This window comes from Anolis sagrei, chromosome 1 (assembly GCF_037176765.1).
Source record: "Anolis sagrei isolate rAnoSag1 chromosome 1, rAnoSag1.mat, whole genome shotgun sequence".
Classification (NCBI taxonomy): domain Eukaryota; kingdom Metazoa; phylum Chordata; class Lepidosauria; order Squamata; family Dactyloidae; genus Anolis; species Anolis sagrei.
In genome coordinates, this window is record NC_090021.1 from 90,072,603 (window position 1) to 90,097,588 (window position 24,986).

A 24,986-nucleotide genomic window follows, 5' to 3' on the forward strand; every position below is an offset into this window, starting at 1 on the left:
TCTAAGTAAAATGGATACTCAGAACATGCACAGTACTTTGCTGCTTTCATTTCCAAGCAGAGAAAGTTAACCTCCTCTCCATAGGTGATTTCAGGATGGTATAGATAGCGATCAGTAATTTGGGACAATCAAGACTGTATACTTTCAGAAAGATTATTGGCTGATCTGAAATTTGGATGGCTTGTTTTTTGACTGACCGCTTGATTTGACTTTAGTTACACTAACCCCTGTTTTTTCATACATATATGCTCCCATTTTAGTAGTATAAAAGAACAAGGTTTATGGCAGTGTATGTAATGATTTTAGTAGTAAATCAACAATGTTTATGGTAGGCTCATGTAAGTTTTACGGGATCACCCTTCTATAAGGAAGTCAACACGAGGCTAACACCAATCAAGAAGAATCAACATCTGGCTAGGAAACTGAGATGGAACCAGGATGGAAGACGTCTATCATTACTTTACAACTTTGGGACTACATCAGCAGAATATTTCTATAAAAGACTCAACCTAATAATTCTCAAATTGTGGCAGAACACAGGAATCTGTTCCAGCCGCCTCTCTGTCCATGGAAAGGACAGAGGTGGTGTATTCAGAGAGTGTTAGATATGCTATGGAAAAGCATGATTCTGGTCACTTGGACCTTCTTTCTCAAGGAAGGAAGAAGAAGTGGGCTTTTGGAGTCTTGGATTTTGTGCAGGGAGTCAGGCTCCCTGCACAAACAGAGATCTGGTCATGGCATTGTGCTTAGGGAAATAAGTTTTGAAGTTATAGAGGTTTTGGAACTGTGTGTTGGCAGGGTGAAGATAAGTAGGGTCTGGTCTAATGGGTTTCTCCAAAGAGGGAGAAAAGGATATGGTAATATTTGGATGCACGTACATGTGTGTGAATGGTGACTGAAAATGTAACTCCCCTGTGTTTGTTTGTTAGCCAATGTAACTGCAAGTTGTTTGTGAATCCAGTGTAGTTGCATATAATCTGTATGTCTATATGTCTAATGTCGTTCTTTGTGTAAAAAGGTAAAACACATATATATGCTTTAAAGTTATTGGAAAATTATTCATGAGAGTTGCACCGGGAACAATAGGTGGTTGACACTCCCCCCCCCCCCCATGAGATGGGGACTCAGGTGAATTGGACTATCCTGGGTGTGGGGCGATGGGTTCCACACGCCCCCTGATGGGCACTGCCAGAATTGCAATGATGCGTGGTGATTCCGATGGTCTTTGTGATGAGGTCATAAGTTGTTTCAGAGCCTTGGAAAGAGAAATGAGGAGGGAATGAGGAGGAGGCTATTACAACACACAAGTAGAAGAAACTGAGCTGGAACTGCAGGTTAAATGAAGTGGTTCATAGGTCCAACTCCTCCTTTTCTCTTCATACCACAAAATGCCTGTTTTGCAAAGGGAGGGAGGCAAAACAGAAACACGAGGCACCCTAGCCTTCTGGCTAGACCCTCTTTTTCACTTCCGGAAGACAGTGTGGCCTTGTGAATGTTCAAACAGTTGGGGGAAGGTTGCAGCAAAGCAAGTTTGCAAATAACCAGAACTGGTAGTGCAAAACCTGTTAAAAGTGTATTTTGTATTCCTAACAGTCTTTTAGAAAATTCTTCAAATTAAATTTTTAAAATCAATTGATCAAAGTCTAAGGAATCAGTAATCCATGTGATAACTTCAAAATGTTTAATTCTTCAAATAGTTGCTTTTAATATATTTAAAAAAAATTAATCATGCAAAAACATTGCCAAAAAGTTGTGCAACTATTTCAAATAGTCCAAAGAATTGATATTCAAAATGCAGAGAAAGAGAGAGAAAAAAAGAGAAACTGTGAGGGAGAGCAGTTTCCAATTCCAAGTTTCCAATTCAGATCCTGATCCACTTCATAACAAAGCAGGAAGAGAGAAAGCATTCAAAAATGAAAGTAAAATATCACTGTGTCAATACACCAGCAGGTGGCATTGCTCACCAGAATATTTAAAAATACTGAGCTTGCTTCCTGGAGCTCAATCCACTTTTATCCGGCTTCGATAAACTTGCTATTAAAAATAACGCCTTTCTCTTCATACAAGTAAGTGTTTTCTTTGATGTTTTCTTAATATTTAAATATTAGAGAACCAAAGGGAAACTTTAGAAGAAGCAAAATAAAAGCAAGCCAGGCCTTAAACTAGAAGGATGTAATTTAAAAAGTCAATTAGGCCTGTAGTTTTTAAATCTGTATTTCCCCCTCCCATTCAGGAAGGCACTTTTCAAAATTTCAAGCGGTCAAATAACAGCCTCCGAAGTTTTAGCCCTTGCTGTCCGGGCTGGAGGCAGAGGAAGAAAGGAAGGGAGTTGCTGCCATGCAGGTGGCATTGCAACCAAGCTAGATAGCAATTGATGTTTGTCAGCCCTGTCTGTGCTCCATTCGGAGGAAGCGAAGACCAACTAGATTTCACTAATGTTTAAAACAGATGAATCAATTCCATATATTTTTCTATATTTATATTCCTCTGAGATTTTTCTGGGTGGGAGGTAGGGGAGCACAATTACTATAGTTTTAATACTTGCAGGTTTTAGTCTTCCAGCAGTCACTACTATGGAGTTTAGCAAAGCCTTTCAGAAGTAGCACTGCAGCCAGGCATCAATGCCAGTTGGTGTTTCCGTGTCCTCTGCTCCATCATTGAGTCACCAGATCCAGATGTGGGCACAAACAGGGAAGACTAACTGGATTTCACTAATGTTTAAAACTGATGAATCAATTCCTCCATATAAACCTCATTGTTTCTCATTCCATTCAATCAGGAGAACTTTTTTTGTGTTTTATATTTTTGTATTTTTGTACACTAGGTATGGAGCCATCAGAGAAATATCTGTTCAAACACAAAGGATCCTATTTTGTTCAAAGTCTGGCTACCCCAGAATACATTGATTCATTGCGGGATTTTGAAATCAGAGACAGTGATGTGTTTATAATCTCTTATCCAAAATCAGGTAAAATTTACAGTATTTTCCTTGGGAAAAAATGTTCCATTGCATTGGAATCCATCATACCGTATTGTCATTTTTGGAAAGTGACTTCATCACATTCACATACGGATTCATCACATATTGTGGCAAATCTGTGGGGTCCTGGCGGCATGTGTGGAGAACCCATCGCTCATACCCCTTATCATCCGGCTTACCTTTGGCCCCATCCCACAGGAGAGGGGGGAATGATCCGCTCTCTGGCTTCCTCTCATTGTTGCAAATGCAACATAGGAAGCCTCCTGTGTTGTTGCAGCAGCAACATACAACCTCATCATACAGGCTAATTTGCTCATTGTACGCAGGTTCCTCTCCCCTTTTGTCACAGAGCCCCACTGGAAGTAGATGTGCGTCATATAATGGGCTCTGTGGCAAAACAGGAGAGGAACCTGCGTACAACGAGCAAATTAGCCTGTATGATGAGGTTGTATGACTGGAAGTCAAGCCAAGCAAACCTTGGGAGAAAAGCCTGAAGGAGAATGGAAATAACATGATGGGCCCTAGAAAAAACCAACAGAGGAAGGACAGACTCAGGCCAAAGTCTTTCATTGAAAGAATAGAGGAGGCATGGGCAAATCTCAGTCCTCCAGGTGTTTTTGACTTCCAGCTCCAAGAAATCCCAGCAGTTTACCAACTGATAGGAATTGTGGGAGATGAAGTCCAAAACACCTGGAGGACCAAAATTTGCCCATGCCTGAGATAGAACATAACACTCCAGATGTGTCATTGTGTCCTTACCAACTTGGCAAGTGTTAAACTTTAGGAGGGCCCACTGCTGCTACTGTTTACAGATGTGTAGAGTGAAGAAAAGAGAGAGACAATTTGGTGGAGGAAGATGCATCCAGTCTTGGTTTTGGTGGAATACTGCACTCCCAAATTGAATACCCCAGAGCTTTCCAAACTTCCCATGTTGGTGACATACTTTTTAAACATGGATCATTTTGTGACATAATAAATCCATTTTACTAGGAAACCAGAGATTAAGACAATCTTTTATAAAAGACACAGACTTAAATTGTAATATTGAAATATATGGGACACAACTGATCTCATGAAAACTTGTGAATGAGGAGGTCTGACTATACACTGCAATTTTCCTGTTTTTTACTCAGAATTCTGTAACCTTAAAGCATGTCCCAATGGATTTACCACCTCCCCTAAAACCATAGCAATAATTTCTATGAGAAGTTAAGAATATTTGGAGGCACTTTCCCCCCTAGTTGCCCATCCCTGTTCTAGAAATTGGAACTCAACATCCATCAGCCCCAGCCAATGGGAGCAAAACTCTGTGTGAGGATGTGGAAGAGGGGTTTCTCTGTTGTGACCCCCTTCAATTACATAATGCCCTCCCCTTCAAAGCCCAACTAGTGCTGATGTTGATGTCATTCCAATGTCCCGTTAAAATAGTGGTTCTCAACCTGTGGGTCCCCAGATGTTTTGGCTTTCAACTCCCAGAAATCCCAGCAGCTGGTTAACTGGCTGGGTTTTCTGGGAGTTGTAGACCAAAACACCTGGGGACTCACAGGTTGAGAACCACTGCATTAAAACTTGGCTTTTTTTTTTTTGAGGTCTTTGAGCTCTAGCAATTTGTTATATGTGCATGGTTTGGGCCTTCTGTAACTTCCAAATTATTCAACTTTTAAATTGTTCAAATGTTTAATATATTCTTAGATTCTTTAAATTTTAATTTCAAAATGCTTAAACTGTTTTGATTGGATACTACCCAGGGTTTTTATAATATTATGTGAGATGTAGCTATTTTAATTACATCATTATTAATTGTTACCTGTTTCTCCATACAGCTCGAGTTGGGATACAACACAGTTAAAACACACAGATTAAACAACAACATTAAAATACATATATTAAAATATACAGAACAAAGATTAGCAAACCAATACTAATAAAATGTAAATTTAAAATTCACAGTTTAAAATTAAACGCATGAACCATTAGTAAGAAGCTTTGGCATTTATGTTCTATATTCCAACCATTTATTTGGATAGATTTTTGCATTTTCAACCTGAAAGAGATTTGTATTTTTGCTGTTTGTATTTTTATACAAATCCATTTTTAAATCCCTGCAGTATAATTCAAGTTCATGTGCAAATCAGAACTATCAAGCATAAGGCAACCATCTAATTATAGCAGGAGTCATGTAGATAAACAAGACAGTTATAGCAACAGGTGCTTCTACTTGCTCTTCTGCTTTTGAGAAGGTCAAACTGTGGACTCTTCTACACATCCACTAACTCCGATTCAGGAAGTGGATCAAAGAGATCTAGTTTGCTCCAGAGTGGCTACACAGACACTACAGGAAATGCCTGCAAGCTCCCACAGTCCAGAAAGCTGCAACAATCTGAATCAAGTGAATCCCAGGAGTATTTTTTCCTCAGGTCCTCTGGAAATGTGCTCCTTGACAACAGTGTTTATCTTTAATTTAGTGTGCCTTTTTCTTGTTGAGGGAGACATTTGTTTCCCTTCCCCCAAGCTGTCAACTGGACTTCCATATGCTACTCCTGCAGCTTTAACGCTGTCCTGAATGCTTTTTCTTCTTTGCAGCACTCTACTGTTTATATGACGATTAACTTAAGCACATTTTATGACATGATTTGAAGGTAGTTTTCTATTATCCCAGTGGAGGCCAAAAGGGCCGAGAAGACAGAGAAGAATAGTTCATTTTATGCTGGGGGGGGGGGGGGGGGAGGAGATTGAAGGAATAGAACTATTTTCCCCTGTTTTACGGTCGTTGAAACAACCTCGTGTATGACATGGGAAGAGGCAACAAAAATGGGGTTATTCCCCTCCCCAAAATGGACTATCCTTCTCTGTCTAGCACCCCCTTTTGGCCTCTGCCCAGATAATGGAACAGTACCTGTATTTTTTTGGTAAGTTTTGTAATCACACAGTTTCTGGCTGGATACATGTTGGAGGTCACATTGGAGGTGCATGTTTTATGCTACCTGTGTTGCTTAAGCAAGACTGAGTAACAAGTTCACAGTGCATTCCCAAGAATGTCCCCATCTCCTCATGTCAGCACTAATTTGTTTATTTATGAGAAAAAACTGCTTGCTAAAGTTGCACAATCCGTTCAATAAATTTGTGTTCAAGCCTGTCTTCATAAATTCACTCATTCATTAGCAAAAGCAGCAAGACTCAAGACTCTAATAGTAACAACTTTAGCAAGCAGCCCCTAATTATATGTTATGCAAGCCATTTCTCAAAACCAAATTGACTCCTGTCTCAGCTTATACGGCCTTAGATCCCATACTGGAAGAAAGGTCAGATATAAATAAATAAATAAATAAATAAATAAATAAATAAAGGTGTCATAGAACAATGGGTTCACCCTACAGGAAAAGAGATACCACCTAAATTATTATGGCCATCTGTTGGGAGTGCTTTTGATTGTGTATTCATCAACAGAAGCAGGAAGATTCAAACAGTCACAGAAATAATGTTAGCAATAACCTACTTACCGGTTACACAAATGGCAGACTAAAGCCTTTATATTCAGGCAGGCTTTTAAAGACAAAGGTGTTTAAGACCATCAAGGGCTACCCTGTTTTTGTGATGTGATTTTATATGCTTTTATGGTTTTAACCTCAATTGTTTTAATATTTATGTTGCTTAATACAGTTTTTATATCTGTATATTTTAAGTTGTATTGGAATGCTTTTAGTTGTGAGCTGCTTTAAGTTTCCATATGGAGAGAAAAAGTGGGATAGAAATAAACATAACAAACAAACAAAACCATCTTCTACCTCAGCATTTATCACCGTGGGCCCCTTACTGGGAGAAAGGCAGGGGGTTGGGTTGGAAGGCCCTTGTACTCTCTTCCAACTCTATTAATATTGATACTCAATTAGTGCTTGAAAGTATCATCCTGAATCTTCTGTATCTTATCCTCTGTTGCTCTGATCTGATTTGCTTCTGACACTTCCTTTTTTGTCTCCTCAAGCATTACAATCTGAACCTTGAAAATAAAAGGTAGCTGGATGCCCCAGAATGAATCAGGTTGTTCATATTTACACAGGCACCATGTGGACACAGCATATTTTGAGCATGATCTATCATGAAGGCCATCGAAATGGAACTGAAAGCATGGACCTCTTGGACAGAGCTCCATGGCTGGAATATAAGGTCCGCGATATTGATTATGTCAATCGTCCATCACCTCGTCTCTTTACTACCCACATGCGCTCCCAATTTGTGCCAAAGGGTCTAAGTAATGGGAGAACCAAGGTAGAATCTACTACTTCTATTGTTACATTTACTTAAATGTCATGACTTGCTAACTGCACTGAAATTAACAGAAATAGACCACCTGCAGAGGGTAAATTTTGACCATAACATTTCTAGGAGCCATTTGAAGGTTTGCGAAAGCCAGTGAGGCACAGTGGTTTAACTGCTGCTCAACTAGGCTCTTGGGAAAGTCACACTCCTTCAGCTTCAGAGGAAGGTAAAGACAAATCTCTTCTGAACACCACAGTGATAGGGTCATCATAAAGTCAAAAACAATTTGAAGGTGTTGATATAAAATAAGAACTAAAATAAGAGCTAACATTTCAGATATATGCTGTTACGTTTTGGTGAGCCACTTTGAAAATTGATGACATCGTCACATGGTCTGTGTTGTTTGCAGCACTCTGTCATTTGTGCTATGCTAGACACGCTATAATTGCAATATTGTGTGCCCAGAGCCAACAACCAAAGGGGATTTTTTTATTGTGTCAGAAGCAACTTGAGAATCTGCAAGTCGTTTCTGGTGTGAAAGAATTGGCCATCTGCCAGGATGTTGCCAAGGGAATGCCCAGATGTTTTTACCATTCTGTGGGATGCTTGTCTCATGTGCCCACAAGGGAAGCTGGAGCTGACAATCTCACGGATGGAACCGCCAACCTTCAGGTTAGCAGTTCAGCCAGCACATATGATCCAGGGCCACTGTGGCTCCTAGGTCATATGTAACCAATGGTCATGGTTATACATTGTGCCAGATTTTGAATACATCCTCTTGAACCACAAACTATCTATGGCTTCCTTCTGTAGTGGTCACTTATGTACCTATAGGCAGCTCCCAAGTTATTATCAACTCTTATGAACAACTTGTAGATAGTAATGGGCTGGCCAGCCCTTGGGGAACAGTGGCGCTAGCTCGCCCTTCCTGCCCAGCTAACGTTCCTGACAAATGAGGCTGGGAACAGAACTTCTCAGGTGGGTTCATAACGAAAATGAAGGTAACAAGCCTTGGCAAACTGACTTTTTAAATTTATGAGGAAACAGGACTTCTCCATAGAATTTGCACATGCTACCAATAGTTCCTTCATCAGATAGGAAAGTGCTTATTCCACCGCCTTTTAACTTCATTGACCCTTGCCTCTTATAATGATCCAGATTAGTGTAATCTTAACTTGCTGCTGTCTCCTTTTAATGTTGTTAACTGTTTCTCCTACATTGATCGTGATCTGAAAGGAATCCCTTGGATTCCTAACACTGAAAAGTGTGAACAGTAAAGGAAAATGTATATTTGGGTGCTGCAGTGAAAGGTTTCAGTTTTTTCCTCATATCGGTTTTAAAGTAGAAAGTTTTCTTCATGTGTAGGAGCATGTACACTTATTTCCTCACATCCCAGGAAGAGATATGTGTAGAGTAGTAGTGGAGTTCAGTGTGGACTGAGCTTAGCTGTTCTGAGACAAAAATTGCAAATACAAATTTCAACCTCATAAGGAACTCAGAGCAGGTGAAGACATTAGATTACTTTACTGTAGGGACAACCGGAGTTAACTTGAAAATTAAGTATTTCCCTTTTCAACTAATTTATTTATTTATTTATTATTATTATTATTATTTACTACGCTTATATACCGCAATTCTCAGCCCAAGAGCGACTCATTGCGGTGTACAACATAGAAAAACAGGTGCAAAATACAAGACATAGTGTAAAAAATCCACAATTCATCATTATCAAAAAACATCTCATCAAAACATCAACATTACTACAAAAGCCAATTCCAAGTCGTCTCATCGTCAACCCACAATCCGATATCATTTCCGTTGTTCCATTCCTACGGTCAAATTACCAGTCATTGCACTTCATATTCAAATGCCTTCTTAAACAGCCAGGTCTTTAGCTTCCTGCGGAATATCAACAGGGAGGGAGCTAGCCTGATGTCCCTGGGAAGGGCGTTCCACAGCCGAGGAGCCACCACCGAGAAGGCCCTATCTCTCGTCCCCGCCAGCCGTGCCTTTGACGCAGGCAGGATAGAGAGCAGGGCCTCCCTGGAAGATCTCAAAGTCCTCGTGGGCTCATAGGCCGAGAGGTGGTCAGTTAGGTATCTTGGGCCGGAACCGTTTAGGGCTTTATAGGCCAATGCCAGCACCTTGAATTGAGCCCGGTAGCAGATCGGCAGCCAGTGGAGCTGGTACAGCAAGGGGGTTGTATGCTCCCTGCGTCCCGCTCCTGTTAGTAACATGGCTGCCGCATGTTGGACCAGTTGGAGCTTCCGGGCCGTCTTCAAAGGCAACCCCACGTAGAGAGCGTTGCAGTAGTCTAAACGGGATGTAACCAGAGTGTGGACTACCGTGGCCAAGTCAGACTTCCCAAGGTACGGGCGCAGCTGGCGCACGAGCCTAAGCTGTGCAAATGCTTCCCTGGTCACCGCCAAGACCTGGGGCTCCAGGCTCAGTGATGAATCCAGGATCACACCCAAGCTGCGAACCTGTGCCTTCAAGGGGAGTGCGACCCCATCCAGCACAGGCTGTAACCCTATACCCTGTTCGGCCTTGCGACTGACCAGGAGTACCTCTGTCTTGTCTGGATTCAATTTCAATTTGCCGTAAATATGTATAGAGTTTTGATTCATCACAAAATCTTACTGGCATAGGTCCCTGATAGACTTAAAAGCTGCCAATCTGTAAGCTGCATTGAGTCACCTTCGGGCTTGAGAAGGGCAGGATAAAAATATCACAAATAAATAAATAATAAATAATTACAGTGGTCCCTCACTTATCACGGGTGTTATGTTCCAGGAATACCCATGATTAGTGAAATTCCACGAAGTAGGGACTCCCTCTCACCTTCCCTCCTCACCCTCTTTACCTTCCTCTTCCTCCTTGTTGCCGCCTGGGCCTCTTGCTGCCACTTGGGCCCCGTGATGCTTGGAGGAGGAGGAAGGTAAAGAGGGCGAGGGGGTGGCTCGTCTTCCCTTCTTGTCCTCTTTACCTTTACCTTCTCCTTGTCATCGCCTGGGCCCCACGACGCCTCCGACACCTCCTCAATCGTGGGGCTGAAGTGGTGGCAAGAGGCTCAGGTCACGACGAGGAGGAGGAAGAGGAACGTAAGCAGGGTGAGGGGTGGCTCTTCTTCCCTCCTTGTCCTCTTTACCTTCCTCTTCCTCCTCCTTGTTGCTGCCTGGGCCCCACGACGCCTCTGACACCTCCTCAATCACAGGGCCCAAGCAGTGGCAAAGGGCCCAGGTGGCAATGAGTAGGAGGAAGAGGAAGGTAAGGAGGGCGAGGGAGTGGTGACGAGGTGCCCCCCTCTCTCTTTCACTCAGTGTTCCCTCAGTACTTAAATTCTTTTTTAAAAAACCTGCGAAGTAATGAAGGACCACTGTACCTTGTTTCGTTATGAAACTGTAGATTTAGAATGGTTCAGTCGTATTCTTAATGGTAAGGATATCAGGGAAATTCATTCACAGACAGTGAGTAATTTTAGGAATTTTCATTATGTTATGAGAAAGTCTGTGTTTTGTTCTGCACAGAATTTATACATTTTCCCCATAGAAAACAGCAAAGTTTTTTGCATAGAAAATTGTACCAGAGAACTATCTCGATCCTATTCTAAGCCCTGCACTATATTTCAGCCCTCCTATTGGTTACCTCGACACTTTTCCTTTAAGGATATCTCCTAGCCCCTGTTCATTTGCATTCCGCACTTTCTATTGGCTCCATTTAGGAATCTTTGTACTTACTTGAGCCTGAATCCAGCTTTGACTTATCTCAGCCATAAGATTGTTTGATGATGATGCTTTGTGACTGTGTTAAGTTTTTATTTTATTGATTTCCATGTATTTCTTTTTTATCTGTAATTTTGGGCTTGTCCCCTTGTAAACCACCCCGAGTCCCTTCAGGGAGATGGAGGTGGGCTACAAAAATAAAGTTAGAATTATTATTATTCATCATTTTAGTGGAATTATTTAGTTGGATCTGTAAAGTTAGATTTTTTTTCCTTTTTTACTTTCCTGTTTATTACAGTTAGGAATAGGAGGTGTCAATGCTCTACTGTGCATAAGTTATATTTTTTTCTGTTCTTTTCTTTTTCTCCTTCTGTTTCCTCATTTCTGAATGTATATTACTTTCACTGTAAATTAAATTGTTAGTTTTTAATTTTATTATCATAACAACAACAATGGTAATTAGTATTAAACCAGAAAATATGATGAGAAAAACTGGATTTGAGGTAAAGTCCCATTGATAGGCACAATTTTATGTGAGCAGAAATTTTATCTCACTAAAAATTCTTAATATCATTTTTATGCAGATTATTTATGTGATGAGAAACCCAAAGGATGTTTTGGTGTCCTACTATCATTACTCCAAAGTTTCTGTCCAACTTGAAGAAATAGGAGACTTTGACATGTTCATGGAGAGGTTTCTAGCTGGTAAAAGTAAGTGTTAATATTTGAAAATGGTTTGTTTTTACCCCGATATTATTCCCACCACCCTTTGATTAAAAATTGAAATGTGAAGTGACAAATAATGTCTCTTTCATCACATAGCAAACAGACATCCTTGCTTCATAAAGATCAGAAAAAAAATTAACCATACACACTCAGGTACACACAGAAACCGTGTGTGTGTGTGTGTGTGTGTGTGTGTGTGTGTGTTAAAATCAATCTTAAAAATCTGGGTAGACTGAAGCATAGACACTGTCTACTCTCTCCAAAAATGTGCTGCTTCCAACTCTTTTGTAAGCCTGGGAAGCAAATTGGCAGTGTGTGTGTGTTTAGAATGTTCCTGAAATGGCATTGGAGGTTTTCCCTCTTGGTGAAATCACCCTTAACTTTTCCATGGGTGATATCAAAATCCATAATATTGATCCCCAAACCTGCTCTTGACTTAATCTGCTCTCGCAGTTGATAGGGACGGGAGAGGGCCTTCCCAGTGGTGCCCCCTGGCTTTGGAATGCCTCCCCAGTAGATTAGGCAGACCCCCACACTGTCCTTCCGGAGGGAATTGAAGACTTGGATGTTTGGACAAGCCTTTGAGAATGTCTAGCCCCAGTGGTCCGCAATTAATGACACAGCACTGTCAGCCAGTTATGCCAAATGTCTCTTAAAAGTGCAGTAACATTTATTCTTTCTTCTACAAGTGCTAGGTGATTTATGGTTAGACCACATAGAAGACTGGTATGCTCAGAAGGACAACTTCAATATTCTGTTTCTCGTTTATGAAGACATGAAAAAGGTAAAATTCCAGCACAACTTTCCAAGAAAAGCAACCTAACTTTGTCAGAGAAAATTTGGGAACAAGCAAACATTTATTCGGTCTTTAGCAGCCTTTCCTGTGTCAATAGTGTCTTCAATGTTCTGCAAAGTCAGCAAGGAAAGACCCAGCAGCAATGGTGTTTAAGAGTGATCAGAATTGCAAATTAAATCTTGGTTTCCTTCACAATTCAAAGCATTCCATATAAAAGGACCTGTTTTGGAATATGATGGGGAAATTACAAACAGACTCTTGCTATGATGGTTGGATTTATATCTGTTGCCTAAAGAAAAGCGGGGATGTTGAAGGAGAGCTCTAAAGTTCCTTTGTAGCCTCCCACAAAGTAGGTGCCTTACTTATTTATTCATTGTGTCAGAAGCAAATTGAGGGTGCAGTTATAAAGTATTTAAAAACACAAAGTTAAAAACTTGGTGTTATGCTACATGTCCTTTTGTTAGCTATTATATAAATATATACTATTTATATTTATATTTTTATATTATATTTATCTTATTTATAAATATATAATATTTATATTGATATTTTATATTATATATATTAACAGGTACTCACACTCCAGGTGAATGTAGCTACCTTTATTGTGATTGTGTGGTTGATTGAGAACTTGCCCCCTCAATTTTCCCGGGACATATAATTTCTCCTTGTAGTACCACAAGCTCCCTTTCTCTGTGATTGCAGTTGCACGATCCTGCAACCAGGGGTCTGAACTATACTGAGCTTGGAAAGCCTTTTCCCACTCTGAGAGAGCCCTGGCTGGGTTCCCTAGAGGGCTGCCAAGGGCTGTGTTTTAACTACTAGCCCTACTTGTTTTTCTGTGAAAATCGACCCATTGTCATCTTGTGGTTGACTTTTATGCTGAGGTGTATGTGAGAGAGCATCTGCCATACAAATATTTTTCCCTGGAAGAACATTCAGTCTAAAGTTAAACCTGCTAAAAAAAATTGGGTCCATCACAACTGCTTTGCATTCATTTTTGGGGTGGGGGTGGGGGGGTCTGTAATGATTTCAAAACACCCTGGAAGGGGTGTTTTACCCCCTCTGTGTGTGTGTGGGTGGCGGTGGGGGAGTGATGGAGCGTGGGGTTGCGTGTGTGTGTGCGGCGGCGAGGGGAGTGATGGAGCATGGGGTTGCGTGTGTGTGTGTGGCGGTGGGGAGAATGATGGAGCGTGGGGTTGCGTGTGTGTGTGCGGCGGCAGGGGGAGTGATGGAGCGTGGGGTTGCGTGTGTGTGTGCGGCGGCAGGGGGAATGGGGTTGCGTGTGTGTGTGCGGTGGCAGGGGGAGTGATGGAGCGTGGGGTTGCGTGTGTGTGTGCGGTGGCGGGGGGAGTGATGGAGCATGGGGTTGCATGTGTGTGTGTGGCGGCGGGGGGAGTGGGGTTGTGTGTGTGTGTGCGGCGGCGGGGGGAGTGGGGTTGTGTGTGTGTGCGGCAGTGGGGGGGAGTGATGGAGCGTGGGGTTGCATGTGTGTGCGGCGGCAGGGGGAGTGATGGAGCGTGGGGTTGCGTGTGTGTGTGCGGTGGCGGGGGGAGTGATGGAGCGTGGGGTTGCGTGTGTGTGGCGGCGGGGGGAGTGATGGTGCGTGGGGTTGCGTGTGTGTGTGTGGCGGCGGGGGGAGTGATGGAGCATGGGGTTGCGTGTGTGTGCGGCGGCGGTGGAGTGGGGTTGCGTGTGTGTGTGCGGCAGCGGGGGAGTGATGAAGCGTGGGGTTGCGTGTGTGTGTGCAGTGGCGGGGGGAGTGATGGAGCGTGGGGTTGCGTGTGTGTGTGCGGCGGCGGGGGAGTGATGGAGCGTGGGGTTGCGTGTGTGTGTGCGGCGGCGAGGGGAGTGATGGAGCGTGGGGTTGTGTGTGTGTGTGCGGCGGCGGGGGGAATGATGGAGCGTGGGGTTGCGTGTTTGTGTGCGGCGGCGGGGGGAGTGATGGAGCGTGGGGTTGTGTGTGTGTGCGGCAGCGGGGGGAGTGGGGTTGCGTGTGTGTGTGGGGCGGCAGGGGGAGTGATGGAGTGTGGGGTTGCGTGTGTGTGTGCGGCGGTGGGGGGAGTGATGGAGCATGGGGTTGCTTGTGTGTGTGCGGCGGCGGGGGGAGTGATGGAGCGTGGGGTTGCGTGTGTGTGTGCAGCGGCGGGGGGAGTGGGGTTGCGTGTGTGTGCGGCGGTGGGGGGAGTGATGGAGCATGGGGTTGCGTGTGTGTGTGCGGCGGCAGGGGGAGTGATGGAGCGTGGGGTTGCGTGTGTGTGTGCAGCGGCGGGGGGAGTGGGGTTGCATGTGTGTGTGCAGCGGCGGGGGGAGTGAAGGAGCGTGGGGTTGCGTGTGTGTGTGCGGCGGTGGGGGAGTGATGGAGCGTGGGGTTGCATGTGTGTGTGCGGCGGCGGGGGGAGTGGGGTTGCGTGTGTGTTCGGCAGCAGGGGGAGTGATGGAGCGTGGGGTTGCGTGTGTGTGTGCGGCGGCGGGGGGAGTTATGGAGCGTGGGGTTGCGTGTGTGTGTGCGGCGGCAGGGGGAGTGATGGAGCGTGGGGTTGTGTGTGTGCATGCGGCAGGGGGTGTGTGTGTGCGGGAAGCGGCACAGCGGGGCTTGGAGTGGGCATGGCTTCCACAGAGGGAACGTTGGCCGGAAGGCTGTGTGCGCGCTCCAGGGAACTTGCGGCTGGGCGCCAATGCACATGCTCAGTTGTTTTGCCGTTTTGTGAGTGTGTTGTTGTGTTGTTTTTCATTTTGAGTAGATATGTTTGTACCTTGTGGGTTGTGTTATGGGCATGGGAATTTTGGTTAAGTTTCGTTGGGGTTTTTTAGAGTTTTGCTGTCCCGTTGGACTCGCCTAACAGATTTATATATATAGATTGACCCAAGGGACAGTTAAAAGCTGTTTTCCACTCATCTCCCTCTTTTATTCAAACCCAGAAATAGGTTTCCCACAAGTCCGATTTAGTAAAAAAAATTCCCTTTGGACAAGTGAGCTAGTATATCCTTAATTAATGGCAAAGAGAAGATTTTTACTTAATTGGGCCAGAAGCTGGCCACTTGGAGTGCCTCTGGTGTCACAGTGAAAACCTCCATTGTGAATGTGGTAGGGCTCAGGTTGCAATGTAGTCGGTGGTCTGTGGTTTGCTCTCTTCCACACTTGCATGTCGTGAACTCCAGTTTGTAGCCAAATTTTTTAAGGTTAGCTTTGCATCTTGTGGTGCCAGAGCACAGCCTGTTCAGTGCCTTCCAGCTGTTTTACTGAATATTTGTCATTAAACAATTCCTACTATCTTGTCAGATCTTGCTCTGGAGCCCTTCAAATTGATTGCTGAAGTGGGACACCACATTGAGCCTGTGTGCCAGCCTGCTTTTTTTTTTTTTTTGGTGGGAGGTACCTGGCCCACCTGTTTTGACTGCCCTTGCCTTGGGTTAAACTAGATCAGCCCCATGTGGCATTTAGCCACTGTAGGGCTGATACACACACACACTGACCTCAGTGGTAAGTGTAGATATGACCATGGAGATCTTCACTTCTGCAAGGTGTTATAACTAAACCATGTCCATTTCAGGATCTGAGAAGTGCCATTCTGAAAATTTGCAACTTCCTAGGAAAGAGTTTGAATGAAGAGCAGGTGGATGATATTATGGCTAAGGCTTCATTTGACAAAATGAGGGCAGATCCTAGAACAAATGCTGAGAACCTACCATCTGATGTGTTAGATCACAGCAAAGGACGTTTCCTCCGCAAAGGTAAATCTCTAGCTGACAGCACCCAAGAGAAGTATTTACGTGAATATCACACAGGCGAACCTGGTATCTACTGTGTTGTGTTTTCGGCCTATGCAATTTCTATTATCAGACTTTTAAAAACTGAGTTTCATTATGATGAAGTATGCTTAATGTTGTTTCTCTCATTGTGGATTCTATCTAATTCTCTCCAGAAACAACACAAACATCACATACTTTTTTAATAAAAAGAAGCAAAAGTACATGCATGTTCACTTCTGTTTTTGAAAAAAAATGCTTTGTTTTCTTAAAATTAAAAACAGCACAGGGTCCCTTTGTAAGCATTTCAAAAGGGGAAGAGCTGCTCTGGAAGGACAATGCCTGAAAAAAGACATTTGGAAAGAAAATGTGCACACATTACTAGTTTAATCATTAAGCAAACATAACAAGTAGTTGAATCATATGAACCATGAAGCAGTCTTGGAAAATAAGTGGTTCTCTGTATTTTGAATGAACAGTTTCCACATTCATAAGTTTAAGGAGATCCCAAGAATTCCTGCTTATGGTTCCATTAAGGTTTGTGGCTTTTCTATCTGAGCCAACAAGAGACACGAGGCACTTGTAAAATAGTGGCACACCAATCATCCTCACTTCTCCACAATAAGAATGGTGATTTTTACCCCCACCATTCCTTTAACCAGATAATGGATAGTATCTCTCCTTTTTTCCCCTCAATTCTGCACCAGGTACTATTGGAGACTGGAAAAACACAATGACAGTGGCACAGAGTGAAAGGTTTGACAGTGTTTTCAAGGAACGGATGGAAAAGCTGCCCTTCAAGTTCTGCTGGGATATCAACGATGAATTATGACTCAAGATGAATGAGCCTTCCTCATTTCCGTTGTCTGCTTTTAATTTGGTTCCATAATTGTGCCACCGTGTTTCAAAATCAATTTGGAAAATTGTGGGGGTCAGGACATCTTTATGCACATTTCTCAGAATGCCTTGATTTTCCTTACTGAGGCTAGGTGTGGATTTAGAATTGGGGTGCGAGACATCTGTGTCCCACATTTGGTATTCCTTGATATGCACAATTTATTATGTATTTCTCGTTTTGATCAGAGAATTGTATTACAATGTTCAGAAAATTGCAAACCATGAATTGATAATCACACTAAGGATTGGTTATTGTTTACAAGATGTGAATAGATTTGGATTCTATGTAAAAGGTAAAATAAGGGAATAATATCATAATATGAAGATGATGATGATGACTTTATTTATAACCCACCCTCTCTCCCCGAAGAGATTTAGGATGATTACTAATCAGTAATGAGGAGGCAATCCCAAATTAAGCTGGAATTGATTAAATTTAAATGTTATATTTCGTATAATGGTCAGTGCACTACAAGATAATTACAAAGAAAAACAGATAAATTGTATTATAGATTCTATATTGTTTGAAAAATGTAAATTTCAAAGGATACTATGTCAAAATGAAATTTCTTCAGCAACACTAGTCAGTGAGCCAATGCCGACCTAAAAAGAAAAGTATTTACAAAGATAATTGTTAGAATTATCTGTTTATATCACTGTAGCTGCCTAAATGCAATAACTTAAAAGATGAAATATTTTGTTATTTTATTTTATTATTTTATTATAAAATAAAATAATATTTTATTTTATTATTACATTGGCATCTCACTTTCTTCCCTAATGTATTGTCTTGATGTCATTAGAAATTGTATTTCTGAGACCAATGTGAGCTTTTGAAAGCGAATTTTTAGCACAGATGTAGAAAGGATTTCATTTAAAAATTCACATAGCTTGCAGACCTGATTCAAAAAGGGGGCTTTAGAAACACTCATGCAGGTGATGCATTGTGCAGTTTGGTTTTAAGAGACACACCCATTTTACATAGCATTTCATATTATATTTATTCTGAACTGTGATACCTTGAGTGAAGAGTTAATTCATTCTGTGACTGTGGTCTTAACTCAAATTGCTCTTATCTCAATTCTCCCATTGAAATGCTATTAATCTATTCCCTCCCCCATTTTTGTTTTGATTTATAAATAATAAAATTAACTTTACAAATAACAACAATGTATAAATGCACATTAACATGGAACAATAAAAAAGGAAGATCAATTTTGAAATGGTAGAAGCACAAAGGAAGGACGCACATTTGAGGCAACAAACTGTTAGCCAGTGTAACAGCAAGGCAAAAACTTCACATTCCAAGGAACAATAAAAAAGAAAGGTGAACTTTAAAATTGTAGAAGCACAAGGTCATGGCAAGGAAACGCAAAGTGAAGAGGCAGAAGCATCATTTTCTTTATACTGTACTCATTCCAGCCTCCCTCCCTCCCTTGATCACTCTCCCTCTCCTTCATGAAGCCAAACATACCAGGAATAAAAAACACACAAAATCAACTAACAGACAAAAGCAAAGCTAATGGCAATCTCCCAAAGTGGACAAGAACATGAGGCACAGAGGCTGCTTCCTTGAAGCCCTGTACTCTAGGAATAGTGCTCTGGCACTAGCTCTTTAGTCAAAATGCTACTTGTATGTCAAAGAGAAACCAGGCCAAGTGACAGCTCTTAACTGAAACGTTCTTAAGTCGAGGTTCCACTGTACCGTACTGTGTCTCCACAGTTAAAATTTCACAATGATAAGAACTAATTAAAAATGTAAAAAAGTTGTTACACTTTGAATCCATCTAATGAAATTAAAAGTAGCATTTGATATGAATGTATTTTTCTACTAAGATGTTCAACCTGAACTGAAATTTGAAAACTTACATAAAGTTAATACAGTAAAAAGATGAAGCACCACAAGCTTGAATTATTAAATGGTAGCATAAAAGTTTATTAATGTGTTTCTTATAGTGTGTGAAATGAAATGATACAGAAAATACAGAGACTAGATCACAATTGAAGCAGCAGCAAAAAGCAGTTGGTATTGTGAATATACTGAGTAAATGTATTAATTTAATTCATTTCCAAATGTAGAAATAAAACCTTCAACGCAAAGATTTCAGGGTGTTGTAGGTAAAAAAACAATGATTTGGTAAAGACCAATTTTGTGTTTTCTTTTAAGATTAAGCAATCCAAATCTAAGGAGAGCAGTGATCCATGGGATTTCGATTTTTAAAAATCTAATTCCGTAAATGCATTTTTAAAATTACATAAAATTGAAATCATCCGATAGTATTTCAGACAAGCTGCTCAGATATTTCAAATAGTCCAAAGAATTAATATTAAAAATTCCAAGATACACACACACACACACATATCCTTCTGAAGCAGGGAGAGAGAAGTCATTCCTGGTCCAGCTCATTAGGAAGCAGGGAGAGAGAGCACATTTCAAAACAAGGGCCATTATGGCATTACGCCACCAGGTAGCGCCATTCACAAGATGATTTTAAAATCACAGGCTTCTCTTTTTGGAGCTCGGTCCAGTTCCAACCAGCAAGATAAGCCTGTAGCCAAGACAAAGTTTTTCTCTTCATACAAGTAAGTGCTTTCCTATGTTATATTCTTAATTAACAAGTTTCTTTAAAAGGTCAGAATGTGAAAACCAAAGGGAAACTCTTTAGAAAAAGCAAAAGAACAAGCCAGACTTGAAAGAAAGATAGAAAGAAAGAAAGATCCATTAGGCTTGTAATTTTAGAATCAATTGATTTGGCCATATTTTCCCCCTGCTACTTAGGCAAGTATATTTTCGAATTCCAAGCAGCAAAATAATAGCTTCTGAGATTTTTCTGGGTTGGAGGTAGGGAAGTTCAGTTAATATAGTTTTAATAGTTTTGATCTTCCAGCAGTCGCTTCTATGGAGTTTAGCGAAGCCTTTCAGAGGTAGCACTGCAGCCAGGCATCGATGCCAGTTGGTGTTTCTGTGCCCTCTGCTCCATCATTAAGTCACCAGATCCAGATGTGAGCACAAATAGGGAAGACTAACTGGATTTCACTAATGTTTAAAACGGATGAATCAATTCCTCCATATATTCTTCATTGTTTCTCATGCTATTCAATCAGAACTGTTTTTATGTTTTGTATTTTTATGCACTAAGAATGGAGCCATCAGAAAAATATGTGTTCAAACACAAAGGATCCTATTTTGTTCAAAGTCTGACTACCCCAGAATACATTGATTCATTGCGGGATTTTAAAATCAGAGACAGTGATGTGTTTATAGCCTCTTATATGAAATCAGGTAAGATTTGTAATATTTATCTTTGAAAAAATGTTCTGTTACATAGGAATCCATTATTCTATGCCACAAGTCACAGCTGTACAGCAAGAGATTTCTAGCTGGCTAATTCTTGAATCAACATTTTGAGAGTGGAAGAGGATATTCAGAACAAAGGGATGTTGGGGCAGGAGATGGAGCAAACATATGTGAATTAACATACTTTCTTGGTATCTTCATGTTGTTCCCTCCATTTTTGGAAAGTGCCTATGACTGAACAAAGAAAATACACTTTGAGATCAAAATGTAAAGAAGCAGAAAAAGAACATAGAAAGACAAAGCGAAGAAGGACAGACTCAGGTCAAAGTTGTGCATTGAGAAGATAAAGCAAAATAGTACTTTTATTCATTGTGGGATTTGTGTTGATAACAAAACTGGTTAATCAGCTGCAATAAATCACTGCCAAAAGAAAGGTGGCAAGTTTGAAGCCCAAGTTGGGATTGAGCGCCCGACTGTTTGGGTTGAGAAGGGTGGAATATAAAAACTGTAAATAAATAAATAAATTTCGAAATCAGAGACTGTGATGTGTTTATAATCTCTTATCCAAAATCAGGTAAGATTTGTAATATTTTATGTGGGGGAAAAGTTTCATTGCATAGGCACCCATTATACCATATCACCATTTTTGGAAAATGACTATAGACTTCATCACATTAACATATGTATTCGCCACACATTGTGGCAAATCTGTGGAGTCTTGTCGTCCTACACCCCGCGTCACCCGACTTACTTTGGCCCCATCCCACAGGGGAAATCATCTGTCGTTTTTAGATCTGTATATTTTAAGTGGTATTAAAATGCTTTTAATTGTAAGCCACTTTGAGTTTCCATATGGAGAGAAAAAAAAGGATATAAATCAACATAATAAACAAACAAACCATCTTCTATGTCAGCATTTATCACCTTGGGCCCCTTACAGGGAGAAAGGCAGGGGGTTGGGTTGGATGGCCCTTGTACTCTCTTCCAACTCTATGATTCTATGAATATTGATACTCAATTAGTGCTTGAAAGTAACATCCTGAATCTTCCGTATCTTCTGATCTGATTCAGCCAATATTGCCTTTGCGTCGGACACTTCTTTTTTTGTCTCCTCAAGCATTACAGACCATCAAGGGCTACCGTGTTTTTGTGATGTGATTTTATATGCTTTTATGTTTTTAACCTCGATTCTTTTAATATTTATGTTGCTTAATATCAGTATATTTTAAGTTGCTGTTTTTATATCTGTATATTTTAAGTTGTAATGGAATGCTTTTAGTTGTGAGCTGCTTTAAGTTTCCATATGGAGAGAAAAAATGGGATAGAAATAAACATAAAAAACAAACAAAACCATCTTCTACCTCAGCATTTATCACTTTGGGCCCTTTACTGGGAGAAAGGCAGGGGGTTGGGTTGGAAGGCCCTTGTATTCTCTTCCAACTCTATAATTCTATGAATATTGATACTCAATTAGTGCTTGAAAGTATCATCCTGAATCTTCTGTATCTTATCCTCTGTTGCTCTGATCTGATTCAGCCAATGTTGCCTTTGCTTCGGACACTTCCTTTTTGTCTCAAGCATTGCAATCTGAACCTTGAAAATAAAAGGTAACTGGATGCCCTGGAATGAATCAGGTTGTTCTTATTTACATAGGCACCATTTGGACACAGCATATTTTGAGCATGATCTATCATGAAGGTCATCGAAATGGAACTGAAAGCATGGACCTCTTGGACAGAGCTCCATTCCTGGAATATAAGGTCCGCAAAATTGATTATGCCAATTGTCCATCACCTCGTCTCTTTACAACCCACATGAACTCCCAATTTGTGCCAAAGGGTCTAAGTAATGGGAGAACCAAGGTAGAATGTACTACTTCTATTGTTATGTTTACTTAAATGTCATGACTTGCTAACTGCACTGAATTTACCAGAAGTAGAGCGCCTGCAGAGGGTAAATTTTGACCATAACATTTCTAGGAGCCATTTGAAGGTTTGTGAAAGCCAGTGAGGCACAGTGGTTTAAGCTTTAGTCTATTGCTCTTGAGACCAGAGTTTGAACCCCTGCTCAGCCAGGATCTTGGGAAAGTCACTCTCCTTCAGCTTCAGAGGAAGGTAAAGACAAAGCTCTTCTCAACAGCACAGTGATAGGATCATCATAAAGTTGTCATAAGTCAAAAACAATTTAAAAGTGTTGATGTAAAAGATGAACTAAAATTTCAGTTATATGCTGTTATGTTATGGCGAGCTACTTTGACAATAGATGACATCACCACATGATCTGTGTTGTTTGCTGGGCTCTCTCATTTGTGCTATGCTAGAAATGCTTTAACTGCAATATTGTCTACCCAGAGCCAACAACCAAAGGGAAAGTTTTCAGTTTTTCCCTCATATGGGTTTTAAAGTAGAAAGCTTTCTTCGTGTGCAGGAGCATTTGGGCTTGTTTCCTCACACCCCCAGAAGAGGTATGTGTGGAGTAGTAGAGGAGTGCAGTGTGGACTGATTTTACCTGTTCTGAGACAAAAATTGCAAATACAAATTTCAGCCTCATAAGAGACTCAGAGCAGGTGAAGACATTAGATTACCTTTGAAATTTCCAAAGCTCACTGGTTGCTTCATTGGGTGAGGATGGTAAATAATCTTGCAGCCGACGGCGAGTTAGGGTGTTTACTTTTCTTGGTGATAAAGATGGTATCAAGGTAGATTCAGTGAAGCTAGAGGTTAAGCTCTTTCTTGGCCATAAGGGGACAGCAGTAAAAGAACAATGAAAGAATGTTTTTTTTTAATTCATTAGCTATAGCTACAACAAGGTAACTCCTTTTGAGAAACCAGTTCTATATGTCTTGTCTTCATCTCATCCCTCAGTGTAGATTAACCTCATTGGTTATCCCACCCGAGCCTCCCACTAGACACAGCATCTTATCTATCAATCTTACCCACGGGTTTAACAATTGTTACCCTTTGCATTTGCCCCAGCCCGCCCTTGTTTAACTCTTTTAGCATTTTATACTTTGTTTCAATAATGTTATTGTCATTTTTTGCATTACTATGTTATTGTTAAGCATTTTATTTGATGTTATCATCTGTTACTTTGCTTTATTTTAATTATTTGACTTGGCCTCATGGTAGCCGTGCCGGGTCCCTTCGGGAAGATGGTGGAGGGGTATAAATAAAGTTTTATTATGATAATTATAATAATTATTATTGTGTTAGTCTATGGACATTTTCACACAAAGTTGCTATTCCACAGCAGTTGTGCTATTATACATAGTGGATACCTACTGGGATGAGCACCTTTGGTATTACACCTTTTTTCATTCACTCAATTACTCCAGTTTTCCAATCCATGGTTCTGCAATTGTACTCATAACACTAACTTCCTGCACTGATCTTACTGAATTTATTTATTTATTAGGCCTGGGTAACCATGGAAAAATTTGGTTCTAAACTCGATTTGTTTTTAGGGGGCCCTTACGTTTCGTTTTTTTTTAAATAATTTCAAAATTTTCCTTTAAAATTTTTTGAAATTTATGAAATTTCGTAAAATTACGAATCGATTCGTTAATGGGGGATGAGATTGCGCAATATGTTAAAAAAACCTCCAAATGGGACAGGAGGAACTTCTGAAGCTTCCCTGTCCCTCTGTTGTTGACTGTTGGTGTGATAAAACAAACAACAACTATAAAACTTGCACCAGACATGCGAAAATAATTACGAAATAATTACGAAATAATTTTGAAATAATTACAAAATAATTACGAAATAGATTTGAAATAAATTGAAAAAATTGTTTCGAATCTTTATTACTCCTCACACAATTCCTGCTTGGCTCAATATTGGATCGTAAGCTAATTTAAATACGAATTAATAACGAATTACGAAATTAACGAACAAAACCGCCCAAGCCTATTATTTATTCCTTTTTACAATGATTTCGTAGTTTCAGCACTTAATAAGAACAAAGAAAATATATATCTACAATATTGAATAACCATAATTTCAGAAATAGCAAAGGAAAGGGAGAGAGAGTGAGAGAGGAATAACAAAATAGGGATAAACTCATTGCAGAAATCAGGTTATGGTAAGGTTGTGGGATTGTGAGCTATTCGCAGGTTTTGCCTGACAGTTATGACAAAATCCTACAAACCAAACTGATAACATATGACATGCTAACATTGGCTTTTAAAGCACCTGGCTTCGTTAGCATATAAATTGAATTTTAAATAAAACATGTAGGGACAAGATTTGCAGAAATGGGGCATCATAATTGCTAGTAGCATTATTGTTACCTGTTTTATTTCTGGGATTCATTACTCTGAAATTTGGCAATTCATTGAATTAATTAATTAAATTATATCAGAGTCTCTGCATAGACTATAATATAATTAATTACATTATATTATAGTCTATGCAATGAGAAATGTCATTATGTAATAATCTGATGATATGGTTATTAGTCATTTTAGTGGAATTATTTAGTCAGATCCGTAAAGTTAGACTTCTTTTTTTACTTTCCTGTTCATTGCAATGAGGAATATGAGGTGTCAAAGCTCTACTGTGC

The 24,986-nt window shown here is 40.7% G+C and overlaps 2 protein-coding genes across 4 annotated transcripts in view; both read left to right on the plus strand.

Moving 5' to 3' along the window:
* The first annotated feature begins 724 nt into the window (after positions 1-724).
* On the plus strand, positions 725-17,693 carry LOC132760896 (amine sulfotransferase-like). Of its 2 annotated transcripts, XM_060753213.2 has the most exons (7): positions 725-2,066; positions 2,825-2,968; positions 7,038-7,246; positions 11,544-11,670; positions 12,375-12,469; positions 16,036-16,216; positions 16,939-17,693. In XM_060753213.2, the coding sequence occupies exons 2-7, from the start codon at positions 2,827-2,829 to the stop codon at positions 17,061-17,063; spliced, it is 879 nt and encodes a 292-aa protein (XP_060609196.2). In that variant the 5' UTR covers positions 725-2,066; positions 2,825-2,826; the 3' UTR covers positions 17,064-17,693. The 2 variants fall into 2 exon arrangements, with proteins under 2 accessions (XP_060609196.2, XP_067323084.1); XM_067466983.1 differs by lacking the exon at positions 725-2,066 and having other exon boundaries at positions 2,082-2,968.
* Positions 17,694-19,505: 1,812 nt separating this feature from the next.
* The window catches only part of LOC132760893 (amine sulfotransferase-like), a 36,112-nt gene continuing 30,631 nt past the window's right edge, over positions 19,506-24,986 (plus strand). The window contains exons 1-3 of one of the 2 annotated variants that reach the window (XM_067466985.1): positions 19,506-19,711; positions 20,269-20,411; positions 22,080-22,288. In XM_067466985.1, the coding sequence (XP_067323086.1) occupies positions 19,614-19,711; positions 20,269-20,411; positions 22,080-22,288 (450 nt within the window). In that variant the 5' untranslated portion in view covers positions 19,506-19,613. The remainder of the gene's footprint in view (positions 19,712-20,268; positions 20,412-22,079; positions 22,289-24,986) is intronic. The other variant, XM_067466984.1, reaches the window with a different exon arrangement.

What these genes read in the sequence shown, in the direction of transcription:
- LOC132760896 (XM_067466983.1), top strand. Translation starts at nt 2,728, where the DNA reads ATGAATCAATTCCTCCATATAAACCTCATTGTTTCTCATTCCATTCAA. An exon ending in GAGGTTTCTAGCTGGTAAAA is followed by an intron (nt 11,671 to 12,374) that starts GTAAGTGTTAAT and finishes TTCTTCTACAAG; the next exon opens with TGCTAGGTGATTTATGGTTA. An exon ending in AGGACGTTTCCTCCGCAAAG is followed by an intron (nt 16,217 to 16,938) that starts GTAAATCTCTAG and finishes ATTCTGCACCAG; the next exon opens with GTACTATTGGAGACTGGAAA.